The sequence below is a fragment of a genome, unplaced genomic scaffold (genome assembly GCF_019419815.1).
Source record: "Pyrus x bretschneideri cultivar Hongxiangsu unplaced genomic scaffold, Pyrus_bretschneideri_v1 Contig2, whole genome shotgun sequence".
NCBI classification, from domain to species: Eukaryota; Viridiplantae; Streptophyta; class Magnoliopsida; order Rosales; family Rosaceae; genus Pyrus; species Pyrus x bretschneideri.
In genome coordinates, this window is record NW_025999501.1 from 2,164,191 (window position 1) to 2,177,240 (window position 13,050).

Here is a 13,050-nt window from a genome sequence, read left to right on the forward strand (position 1 = left end):
GCTTTGGCCACGTTGCGTTTTGTAAGAAAGATACTTCCAGCATCTTCCACTTTTTCTTCCCCTCTTCTTTTCTCCTCTCTGTTTTTCCATCTCTCTTTTGCGTTTCTCTGTGTGTGTCTCACTGTTTTCATCGCGATTCAATCGTTTAGAAGGGTGGTTGGCCTGTTTTTTCCCGCTGATTTCCGCAGAGGAATCGCAACGGTTAGGGTGCGTTGGTTGCTGTGTGCCGTTATTTTGTGCTTGGTTGGTAAGAAAATTTTTTAATTGATTGTTGTAAAATTCGATTTGGGACACCACCGACCAGGATAGGTTCAGATCCACATTCTCTATATATATATATATATATATATATATATATATATATATATATAAATCTTGAGCTTTTTTATTAGATCTTGGAATTCACATTTTCGTTTTTTTTTTCTTGGGTTTTCTTGGTTTCCTGAGAAAATTGGGGTTTTTTGGCTTATATTATATTGCACGAATTTGAGCTGAGTTTTACTAGGTTTGTATTTGTTTTTGGAATCGATCTCCAACAATCTTTGTGATCTACGTTTTTTCTTTTTGAAGTCATTTTTCCAGTAAAATTTTATTTTCTTCTTTTCTTGATGGATATACTTTTGTTTATACATTGATCATGTTGTTTCATTTTGTGAAACAGTGTAGCCTTTGTCAATCAAATGCTTTGCTGAAACATCCAATAAGAAGAATAAAATAACTATGGTAAGAAGCAACCTAATTTCAGAAATTTTATGTGATTCAGTTTTTAAATTATAATCTTCTAAAAACCTTTTGTAGATTGCAGAGCCATTCGATAATGTCTTTTCTGTAAGTTACATAAACTTAGACAGTTTTGTAAAAATATTTGCTCCATTTTCTACTTAATGTTTATCTTAGTCTTTGGTTATTTATATGTTAAAAATATAGTCTATAGTTATATTTTTGCTCCCGCAACAACGTGCAAGTAAAATTTACTAGTATTATCTGAAACTTCAAACGAAAAAAAAAAAAATATATATATATATATATATTTATATGAGGGACATAAATATTCAGTGATGAACTACGATACTTGTCCGATACTCGTTGGATACGTATCATGGTCCACATATACGACTTTGACTTGATGGATGCACAAATTCCATGCATTATAATTTTAGGATACTTTTACACTTTCAGGTAAGAAATTAAAAGGAAAAAATTATTAAGAAACGGAGCTTCATTTGAAATCTGATGAATATAAAGAGCTAGCCTCTAATTGAAACTATGAATACAATACGACTGTCACGCTTCTTCTATACAACAAGGGAATTGCATTTCCAACTTTTTTTTTCCAACAAATCAAATGAACTGGAATTTGAATGATGAAATCTAATTCTTGCATTATCAAAATAAGTTCAAAATTATATATTTTTATTTTTGTATATTACTATATAATTTTGATTGCCGTATCTGCACTTCATAGGTGATGAAGAACCAACGATCTAATAATTCATTTAAGTACAGTTTCGAGAAAGGAACAACCTACATATATATATAAACAATCTGGTATTACAACAATCCATAAAGTAAAAAGTTATGCATTGTAAACAAAAACAAAAGTTAAAAAAAAAAAAAAGTAAAATATTCACCTTTTGCCTGGGTGAGTCCTTTTTTAAGTTACGGTGCTGCAATACTGAAGGTTTATCTTTGGCCTGGGCACGTACGACGGATTACACGGATCGGTTCCAACTCCAAGTAGAGATAATAGAGATCCAAGAAACTAGAAAGACAGCAATGCCCCACTCATTAGACAGCAAAACCCTTTGAGACAGACAGATAGTTTTAATTTAGGGTTTTCTGATGGACCTAACTGGACAAGGAAACTTGAATCATAGTCCCAATAGGATTTTCTCTATAACTTTTTAATTGTATGAAAAAGACTATAGAGGACATATTGAACCACCACAAACCCTAACGAACATAATTAAGTTTGATCAGGAGCAACATGACACGCCCCGACCCCGATATTCCCCGAATACCAGGATAATCACGTGCTGGCCGACACCCGAGGGTGACGAAAGCCATTTATTGAGTGTAAAAACTGAAAACAAAGGATAAATAAGGCTTATAAATATAAAAGAATAATTAATATGCAAATAAGGACCGTGTTCAGAGCACACCTCTAATCTAGAACACTAAAAGAAAATAATATAAAATTGAATGAAACAAAGGAGTGGGTCCTACACCAAGAGGACTCGAAGATGCCGATGCAGAAGTGCCTGGACGTCGGGATTGTATGCCTCGATTCTAAGTCCTGAAGGGGGCGCAAAACAAACATGAGTGGACCAAGTTGATATATATATATATATATATATATAATAAAACAGTTATCAACATATTAACCCCTAGGTTTAATGAAAACACATATATAATGATAAACATAGGTTTTCCGAAACCTAGCATGTCGTGCAATATCTCAAATCATAATTCGCATAAATAATAAACACTAGTGAATGTCCGATATAACTCTTCAGGCCCCATGCTGGCTCCCCGTCTCTGAGCAGACCGTCAGAGGAAAATACACTTCAGGCCCCATGCCGGCTCCCCATCTCTGAGTAGACAGTCAGAGGAAAACACACTCCAGGCCCTATGCCAACACCAAACCGTCGCCCAGGATGGACCGGATCTATCCCTACGTCCCGTAGCGGAAATGACCACTAGGTAAGTACAAAACCAGTGAACATACATATATTGAAAATCAACTTCATAGTATAAAGTCATGCATCATCTATACTATAAAGAGGTGTTCTAAACATGTTCTAAATATCATATCGTCATCCATCAGATATTCTATAAGAACATGAGTTATAGGAAAAATAGTAATAATTCAAACTAGCCTCAGTAAGCATGTTATCTCGTAAAACGTTTCATAAAACATAATCATCAAATCATGCTTTTCATGTATGCATTTATACTATCAAAACATGCATTTTTAGAAGGGGTCCACTCACAGTACTTTGCCGTCGAAAGGCCACGCCACTAGCGAAGACGAAAACGCCACAGATAAACGCCCCTAAGCACATAAAGGGTACATTTAGTCAAACTCTACTCAAATGACTGAATTTGGGAAAACGGACATTGGAAACGGGTTCAGGACGTCGAAATTAACCTAGGAGGGGTCCCGCACGAAAACCCAAAAAGTCAACGGTCAAATCAACGTTGACCGTTAACCGGTCAAAGTCAACGTTGACCGTTAACCGGTCAAAGTCAAAGTCAACGCTGACCGTTGACCGGGTCAACAGTCAAACCGGGTCTGGGTTAACAGGTCAAACGGGTCTGGGCTTGGATCCGGATTGGGTTAAAGGGTTTGGACTTGGGTTGGATCCGGGTTTGGGCCTAAGGGTTTGGTCTAATGGGTTTAGGGTTAACGGGCCGAAGGCCCTACAAAACAAAAATAAAATAAATAAAAAGGTTGGGTTGGGCTGCCCAGGGTTTTGGGCTTGGCAAGAAAGGCCCAAAGGCCTTGGTTCGCCGGATTCCAAGGAAGGAGAAGGCCGGTTTTCGGCCGGAGAATTCCCAAGCTCCGATGGAGCTCAAAACTCAACCAAAACATGTCATTCAATATACCAAATTGAAGCCCCGAAGGTAAGGAATAGAAATATACCCTTGGTTACCGTCATCGTGGCCAGAGTTGGCCGGAAAACAGCCTGGAAGCCACGGGTGTCCGCCGGAAACTGGGTAAGATTCAAATGAGCATAACTTCATCAATACTCAATGAAATTGGGTGAAACAAAAAGGAAAGTTGTAGTACTCAGCGAGATAAAGAGATTGATACCTTGCACGCCACCCAACTCGCCGTGGTTTGGCCGGAAATTGCCTCGAAAGGGGCGGTGCTCACCGAAAAACTGGGGAAATGTCTCCGAGATGGTTTCTTCATGGTTTGACGTCCAAAACACAACCACGGGGTTAGAAAAGAATTATAGGTGTGGGCATGGGTGTGTGTGTGTGTGTGTTCTTGTCGGAGAAAAGAGCACCGAGAGGGGGGGAAAGGAGAGAGCACGGTAGAGAAGAGAGAGTGAGGGAGAAGAGAGAGACTTTTCAGAAAAAAATAAAAGAAAAGGGAAAGGGAAAGGAACCGAGAAACAAAATAGGGGGTGGCCCCTTGGGCTCACCAATTAAGACTCAAAAATAATTTTAAAAAAGAAAGTATCCCCAAACTTAGGGAAAATACAAAAAGACCCATTTTCTTCTGTAAATCCCGGGACGGATTGTTACACAACACCTCGTTTTCTCTTCTTTTCAAACCACTTTGTTTTGTGATAAGATCGAAGAAACAGTACGACTTTCACCTGCAGAGAAATACAGTTACGACCATCCTTTCAATAGAGAAATTACGGACCAAGTAATTAATTTTCAGGATAATCGCTTAAATTAATATACTCAATAATATAAAAAGCTAGCTGCTATAGCTCTTTACTCGTAGATGACGTTTAGCAGAAAGCAATGATACCTATGCACTCTTATACGCATTCAATCCCCACTCATCTTCCTCCTTAACAACTAACAATTTATCCATCTAATGCTATCGATTGTCTAAAGAAAAAAATTTAGTTTACTTTTTTCATGGGATAATGCCACACGCTGGCCTTTCATTGGCTGGGTGGCTAAAGTTTGACATTGAAGCCTTTCATGATTGTGACGACCACAGCTTATCTGGTTATCGAGTCATCGTCCTATTGGTAATAAGTTTTCAATTAAATAACTAATCATCGTAATTAGGTCGGTTGGAATGATAAGCTACTCACCCCCAATGGTTTGGGTGTCCTACTGATGTAAACGTTCACTAAGCGAAGGTGCTCTAATAAACCTAATAATTTTGTAACCATATATGTTAAAAAAAAAATATATATATATATATATATATATATATATATATATTAGACCTTATCAATTAAATCCCAATTGATATTTTCCTTTCTTGAAGCTCATTTTAAAAAAAAAAATCACTCAAATCATAAATCATACTAGGAGAGAGCACACTTTGTATGTGTGTGTGAACAATTTCTCTTAATAAGTGCATATTTTTTTAATATTACATAATTACTGTTTTATCCTCCTTATGTAAATATTGTGTATCAAAAGTAAGGGTAAAATTGGAAAAATATGATTGTCATTAGCTCAAAAAAAAAGAGGGTAAAATAGGAAAAATAGGGATATGATTGTCATTTTGTCAAAAGGTACAAAATTACTATTTTACCTTTTTTGTCAATAGTGTGTATCAAAAGTGAGGGCAAAATAGGAAAAAAGTTGACAATGAGGGTTTTCTTAATAATAGTATAGATGAGTGTTAGATTAAATGATGGTCATTTTAGTATTTTTCTTGTTTTTAGACACCTTATTCGCTTATTTTGTTCACTACAATTGTAATGTTTTAATAATTTTTTTTTTCTTTTGAACAAATGTTTTAATAATTTTAGATGGCCTAATTTTTTTGTAAAGATATATATATATATATATATATATATAAAGTTAAAATATAGACCATTTGGATCATTAAAAAATATTACGATATAAACAAAAGTATATAATCTGTTTGGATTATTGGATAATGTTACAAAATGAACTCCACAAAGATGTCTCTAATATTTTTCTGAATAGAAGGGGACTGATCTTAACTACGTCATGGTCTTTGTTTCCATTTCATGATAAATGGTTATTTATTTAAGATAAACTTACCAAAGAACCAAAGAAAACAACACAATCCAATTTCTTACCTACCTTTGTAAAGGAAGGTCATGAAACCGGAGTAAGATTCTCTTTTTTTTTTTAATCTTTTTTTCCTTCCCTCTCTTCTAATATAAATTGTTACAATTAAATCACGTAAGTATCTTGTTCTGAATATATTAAAAAAAAGAGTAGTGTTACATTTATCATCTATTTATATTATTATTTATCACATCTTTCTAATAGAAGTAGGATTTACTAACACATGTAGATTGCGTCTCTATTAGACAAATACTACAAATAATGTTACAAATAAATGTAAAAATAACATTTTCATAAAAAAAGACAAAAATATAGTGTAGGGAGAGGGAGAGAAATGGACGGTAATAAGAGGGATTCGAGTGAGAGACTCCCATGAAAACACCACAAAATTTATCCAACGGACAGGGCACTTTTGAGCCTTTGAATCTAACGCTTGTTCACCTTACCGACCTTGGAAAGGTCCCATGGTGGGCCCATTTGAATCGAGTTGCAGCAGGACCTATCGCGCCCCGACCTTCGAAACAAAAGCAAGCGGTGTACGCTAACCAACTAAAACGAAAATTCCAAACCTATCAACTAACCATGATGAACAATACAACACCGTTATGGCAACGGCGTTAGAGGACCTTATCGTATGAGTCGCGGAATCCGAGGTAAGGGGGACCCGCCAGATCGCGGAAGCCACATGTTGGGACCAGCGTTTGCCAAGTGTGTCAAGCTCACACTAGGAGCTCACCACGTCGACTCTCCATATATTACCTGGTGGAGCGCACCTCATTTTGTTTGCATTGGTGCCGGGACCCACATGAATTTTTTTAATACCGTGGGGTCCATGGAAATTAACTAACAGCTGTCAGGTCTTTGTGAGTCTCGGATAAGCGGTCAGTGAAAATTCTGTTATGTCGTTTTGGTTTTTGTTGCTTTGTTACCGCGGGTTTTGGTTTTTACCGCTAAACAAGTAATTCAATTTCTCCGACTCAGTTTTTTCATTTTCTTTCATCTTTTAAAATTTGATTTTTTAACCATTAGATTTAAAAAACTAAAAGAAACTGAGGACAATAATTGAGAAAGATTAACAGTAATCCCTTAGTACTACGGCATTGATATTTTCTTCACTTGTGAAAATAAATTTATGTTTGAACATCTTAAATAAAGAAGTACGTTGTAGCAATTGTCCTTCAACTTTAATCAAATTAGAGCAATGGTACATCAACTAAAAATCTATTACTATTGGTCCCTCAAATCATCAAAATGTGTAGTTATGGTCATTTTCATAAATCTTGTTAGAATTTTGTCAAAATAAGTTATGATTGAATGACCATTGCTACAATTGGAGTCCCTCAACTCATCAAAACGTGTAGCTATGGTCATTTTTATCAACTTCGTTAGAATTTTGTCAAAATGAGTTATGTTGGAAGAACCATTGCTACAATTTGGTTAAAGTTTGGGGGACCATTGCTCTAATTGGGTTAAAGTTAAGGATTCATTTCTCCAGTTGGATTAAAGTTGAGGAACCAATGGTAATGGATTTTTAATTGAAGGACCATACTTACATATTTTTATGAGTTAAGGGATCAATGGTAATGAATTTTTAGTTGAATGATCATTACTCCAATTAAGTTAAAGTTAAGAGATCGTTGCTATAATTTACTCTAAATAAAGAGTTCACAATTAATTTATTTTTCATCCTTAATGTAGTTATATCGTTACTAAAAGAATTTATAAAAGATGAATGTCTTGAATTGCTGATAATAAATTAGTTTTCCATTCATTCCATATTTAAATTTTAACAAAAGATGTTATTTTCGCTTTAAAAAGGAAATTTTATGAGAAAATCTTCGTTTTAAATCAAATCAATGATCGTTCGCATTCATATTTCATAATAACATATGCAATAATAATTACCAAAAAAAAAAAAAAATCAAATATAATTAAAATGGGAAATAGATTCTCCATTTATGTCGGTAATTAATCCACCGGTTGTCACTTTCCAGTAATCTCTCTCTCTCTCTCTCTCTAGCCAAAGTCTATAAGTAGAGCACCGTAGGCGAGCGTTTTCTTTCACCCACCCTAAAATAGACGCTCACTTTTTCTGTTTGTTTCTTGGGAAAATTCTACACACTGTTTTTCTCAACCCGCCAGCTGAATTCCCGCCCCCGGAAAATAGTTCCAGGTGAAAATTCCTTCGCTACTTCTCCCACTTTGGGTTTCGATTTAATGGCCAATGTGAATTTCGGTTAATCCCTGAGTTTTTCCGCAGTCGAAAATGGCGCAGTTTCAGAACGACGAGCTGGAGTACGTCGTCGACGACTACTTCGACATCGCCGACTTCGAAGACACCGACGCTTTTGCCGGTAACCAGCTACGGGGAAGCTACGGCGCCTACTCGGACTTTGACGACGACGACTTCGCTGAGGTCGCTGCACTGTTACTTTCGTGTGTCGAATTTTGGATTTTTGTTTTTTTTTAGAAGAATTTTTTAATAATTGGGGTTTTTTTGCAGAGCAAGGTGAAGACTGATACTTCGGCAATGGAAGCTCGAAATGGGAAGGACATACAGGGGATTCCGTGGGAGAGGCTTAACTTCACCAGAGATAGGTACCGTGAGACCCGATTGAAGCAGTACAAGAACTACGAAAGCCTCTCTCTGCCTCGCCAGGACCTCGAAAAGGTGTCCATTTTATACCCTTTTCACTTTGTTTTTGTGGAGTCTGCATATGTGCACTGTTTTAATACGATTTAGAAATGGTTGACTGGCCTTAGGATTTGATTGCCGGTCTGCACCGGGCGTAACCAAGTTGGCTAAAGCCTTGTTGGTCTTAAAGGCTACATCTTTATGTTTTTGCCATACGTTCTGATTAATGGGCTTTAGAATTGCATTGCTGGTGCAGATCGGCGGTACCAAGTTGGCTAGATTAGCGTGCTTCTTGTATTAGATTAATATCGCTCGGATATATATCGAAAAGTGCCTTGTTGGTCTTAAAGAATTCATCTTTACTTATGTTTTGATGCTTCCCTTCATGTTTGTTATGTAATTCTTAAGAGGGGTGATTTTAGGGCTGCCCCAGATTCGTTTTCTTTGTTTGTAACTTGTTTGTAAATCTTCTGCCTTGACAGGAGTGCTTGCCAGTAGAGATGGGGAAGACCTTCTATGACTTTCACTACAATACAAGGATTGTCAAGTCCACAATTGTGCATTTCCAGGTAGAAATTTTGTTCTTGCTTCTCTAAATTATTTGGAAAATGTTTTACAAGAAATTTGTTTGTGAGTTTATTGGATGCCAGAAACATAAGAGTCTGTTGTTGTTGAGTTTGTTTAATTTGTCAATCCCCTTGTTTTTCTTTTTTTCAAAACTTCATCCACTTGTACTGTTGTAACATTTGCATAACTTTCACCTTCGTACTCAGTTCGCAATCATATGCATATAAATATTCATCCTTTCATGTAGTTCATTCGTTTTTCTTAGGGTATTGTTCATCAAGATAATTTACCCATTTTTTCACTGATCATAGATGGCGTGTCATGTTCATAAAGCTTATGTTATGTTTGAACTTTGTGCCTTGCTGCTAGATATAAGCTTCTGTTGGTAGTTTTGCAGGTCTTATAAAAATATGTTTTATGCTTTATGAAGGGTGTCTTATTTTATGATTGTGGTTATGTCCCTCAACCATTCACAGGAAGGTATGGAGTTCATAATGGTTCTCTCTTTGTTGGCCTGTATTGTAGTTCGTGTGTATTATTGAGAAGTAAATTGTAATAATGAACTTATTTGCCTAACCTATAGTTAATTAAGGTTCCCAATTAGACTGTGGACAATAGGCGGCTGTCTTGTCACAAATTTGCTGCATTTTTGCATTTACGGGTGTCATAGATTTTCTCATTAGGCAGCCACTAGAATTGAAATTAGTTGTATTTTACCGGTTTTAACTTTTGGTAGTAAAGGAGTTAGAATAATAGTAAATCAATAACTAAACCTTAACGAAGTGTGCATTTGTGTAAGATTAAGAGTAGTCGTGAACACCTGAACTTATAAGTCGCATACATCTTGGGGCTTGTGCTTGAGCTTTAGATAAACTAGACCTCTTACATTGTTGGATCTTACCATAGTTAACCCTGGGTTACACATAATATTCAAATATTTTTTAATAAGTTCACTTTTGTACCTTCTGAATTTTTCAGCATGCCATTTCTTTTGCATATCGCAGTCATTATTACTTTTGAATGTTGTCACTGGTCCTTGCATTTTGATTTGTGGTTTGTGGTGGTAAATATATTGCTTCTGTTGACTGTTGACTATAATATGTAACTTTAACCCATCTGTTGCATTTAGGATTGCTATTTCTCTCTTTATTTCAGCTTTTACAGCAGGGTGGAAGTTAGAGCTGCTGGCGCGACATTGTTAATATGGTATGGTAGGAAAATATTTGAGCACTAAGAGGCCTCTTAATAAGTCAATGTGTTCTGTTCATGAGGGGCCCGACTAACACAGTTCTTGCTTTCTTAGACTTCAAATTTTCCCTAGAATTTTGTAGGCATCCGGGGACTTCAAATTTGCACATCTTTTATATAGTTCTTTAACTCTCATCCGAAGTATATGTTGTGGTTACATACTATCTGCTCATACTCCTCTAGATATTTGTTCATGATAATTTGGATTGGTACTTTTCAAGCAAAGAGACTTTGCGTCTTTTTGTGACCTTGAAATGCCATTGGATTGGTCATGATCATTTTGTTGTTCAGCCCTATTTTGTGCACGTGTCTTTGCTTTGAACATCGAACAGCGGTCATTTTGTTCCATTTACATGTGCTTTATTCCTGGTTGGATGCATTTGTCTTGTATTGATGCATTATCATTTTAATCTCCATATTTATGTGCCTAATGATGTGGATAGATGTAGTCTTACTCTTAGCTAAGTGGAATACTGAACAAATTCCTTTGTCACATGTCTAAAGAAAATGCATAACATAAATATCTCCTCGTCACTTCAGGGCACTATAGTCAACTTTTTCATTCCTTGTGCATCCAATTTTTCATAAAATCCTCTTGTAACGGTCTGCAACGAAACGTTATTCATTTTGGATTTCTTGGTTGGTGGTTTGTCAGGTCCATGAAAAGTAACAACTGCATTGCATGGTTTTTATATACTGGTCACTGTCCTTAATGATTTTGGTTTTATACTTCTCTATTGTCTTATGGCTGGTTAAAACTTTTGCATATCTGTCGTAGTGTTTTAACTGTTAGTTCACATCTGGCATAAACAGACATAATTGTTGTGATGATCATATCTGGTTTTTTTGAATTGTTGAATGTTGTTACTAAGGTGCCCGTCAACTTGGTTTGCTTCTCCCTGTGCAGCTGAGGAATCTCTTATGGGCCACATCAAAGCACGATGTATACATTATGCAGAACTTTTCAGTAATGCATTGGTCTTCCCTACTCAGGAGAGGCAAAGAAGTATTGAACGTATCAAAACCTGTTGTCCCTATTGAGGTATGTAAAGACCTGATTGATGAAATCAGGTTTGTTGAAATCCTGGCTAAAAGACCAGTCTGATTTTGAGTTGGTACATTCTTTCAGAAACGACCTGGGTTGTTGGTTCGTCCACTCTCTAGAGTGCAAATAAGCACTATGGCTGTGAAGGAAAATTTATTGGTTGCTGGGGGATTCCAAGGTGAACTAATCTGCAAGGTATTGCTCAAATACATGTTCCTTTGTGACTACTGAATCCATCATAGCCATTGTCTCTCTATTCTAACGTCTTTTCGTCTATGTGCCCAGCACATTAATCAACCTGGAGTTGCTTTCTGCTCAAAATTAACGACAGATGACAATGCCATCACAAACGCAGTGGACATTTTCCAAAACCCTTCGTAAGTCATCTGCCTTTAACTGAAGTAGGTTGCTTCACTTGAAGACCTTTTACTGAACTTTCTTTCTGCAGTGGCTCAATGAGGGTAATGACTGCAAACAATGATGCTCAAGTTAGAGTTTTTGATGTCCAAAATTTCACTTGCCTCACTCGCTTCTCGTTTGATTGGTCCGTGAATGTGAGTACCCTCTACTGAAACCGTTACGAGTGATTTGCCATTTTTATATGTCTCGTCTTAGATTTTCCTGTTTATGGTTCTTGGCAGAACACCTCTGTCAGTCCAGATGGTAAGCTAGTTGCAATACTCGGAGATAGTGCGGACTGCTTGATTGCTGATGCTCAGTCTGGAAAAGTAAGTAGCATTATTGTGGTGCAGCGTGTATATTTCGTTTATGCAAATCCTATGCAAAGATCTGATGATTTACCTACCTACTTGGCATAACTTGGCATAGGCTGTTGGAAGCCTCAAAGGTCATTTGGATTATTGCTTTTCCTCAGCATGGCATCCGAATGGACAAGTTTTGGCTACCGGGAATCAAGACACCACTTGCAGGTTATGGGACATAAGGAACCTCTCAGAGTCGCTAGCCGTGTTGAAGGGAAGAATGGGAGCAATACGGGCCATAAAGTTCACTTCAGATGGTCGGTTTATGGCCATGGCTGAGCCGGCAGACTTTGTTCACATCCTTGACACTCAGTCTGGGTATATGAAGGAACAAGAGATTGACCTGTTTGGTGAAATCGCCGGAATATCGTTTAGCCCCGACACAGAAGCTCTGTTTGTTGGGGTCGCTGATCGGACGTATGGTAGCGTGTTAGAGTTCAACAAGAGGCATCATAACCGATATCTCGAAGCAGTCTTCTAGTACAGTGCCTCCATATTCATACCCTCATGTCTCTACTGCAAATACTCTACACACACACACACACATATATATAGGTTATGGCGTTTTGGGTGGTTTTTTCTGTGAAGGTGTTCTTTGAGCAAGCAGAAAGGGAAGAAAATTTGAACTTTTTGGTTTTGTAAAGCACATTTCAGTCTCAAGTATGTATATTTATAAACAGCTCGTTTGTTCAATCTTTCGTTCTTATAAATTCTTGGGCGACTGATCTCAAGTGTTGTTGTATATGTTTTCGTTTTCGGTTATATGAGAGCAAGGCCAAAGAGAAAGAAGTTACTCGTTTGATAACCATTTCGTTTTTATTTTTCAGTTTTTGTTCGCTTTTATTTGAAAGTAGAAAACCCTTTTGATGACCAAAATGCGAAAATAACTTTCTTGAGTTTTTAAAATTTGTGTTATAGTTTTTATTATTTTTTAAACAAAAAGTAGTTACTAAACAAGTTTTAGTTAAAAACAAAATGGTTAGCTATCTGCTCTAAATTGTCGCTACACAAAAGCGTATCATACATGAGATTTGAATTGAAGTTTC

The 13,050-nt window shown here is 36.6% G+C and overlaps 1 protein-coding gene across 2 annotated transcripts; it reads left to right on the plus strand.

Annotated features, from left to right (window-relative positions):
- Window positions 1-7,766: 7,766 nt before the first annotated feature.
- On the plus strand, window positions 7,767-12,697 carry LOC103959047 (uncharacterized WD repeat-containing protein C2A9.03). Of its 2 annotated transcripts, XM_009371386.3 has the most exons (10): window positions 7,767-7,921; window positions 8,009-8,164; window positions 8,252-8,419; window positions 8,866-8,952; window positions 11,106-11,240; window positions 11,328-11,438; window positions 11,529-11,620; window positions 11,692-11,797; window positions 11,885-11,971; window positions 12,072-12,697. In XM_009371386.3, the coding sequence occupies exons 2-10, from the start codon at window positions 8,015-8,017 to the stop codon at window positions 12,483-12,485; spliced, it is 1,350 nt and encodes a 449-aa protein (XP_009369661.2). In that variant the 5' UTR covers window positions 7,767-7,921; window positions 8,009-8,014; the 3' UTR covers window positions 12,486-12,697. The 2 variants fall into 2 exon arrangements, with proteins under 2 accessions (XP_009369661.2, XP_018505854.2); XM_018650338.2 differs by lacking the exons at window positions 7,767-7,921; window positions 8,009-8,164; window positions 8,252-8,419 and adding an exon at window positions 10,106-10,156 and having other exon boundaries at window positions 8,864-8,952.
- The last annotated feature ends 353 nt before the right edge of the window (window positions 12,698-13,050 follow it).

Excerpts from the sequence above, each read along its gene's own strand:
- LOC103959047 (XM_009371386.3), top strand. The coding sequence starts at position 8,015 with ATGGCGCAGTTTCAGAACGACGAGCTGGAGTACGTCGTCGACGACTAC. Across the intron at positions 8,420-8,865 it reads CTCGCCAGGACCTCGAAAAG|GAGTGCTTGCCAGTAGAGAT; the intron begins GTGTCCATTTTA and ends CTGCCTTGACAG. Across the intron at positions 11,798-11,884 it reads CGTTTGATTGGTCCGTGAAT|AACACCTCTGTCAGTCCAGA; the intron begins GTGAGTACCCTC and ends GGTTCTTGGCAG.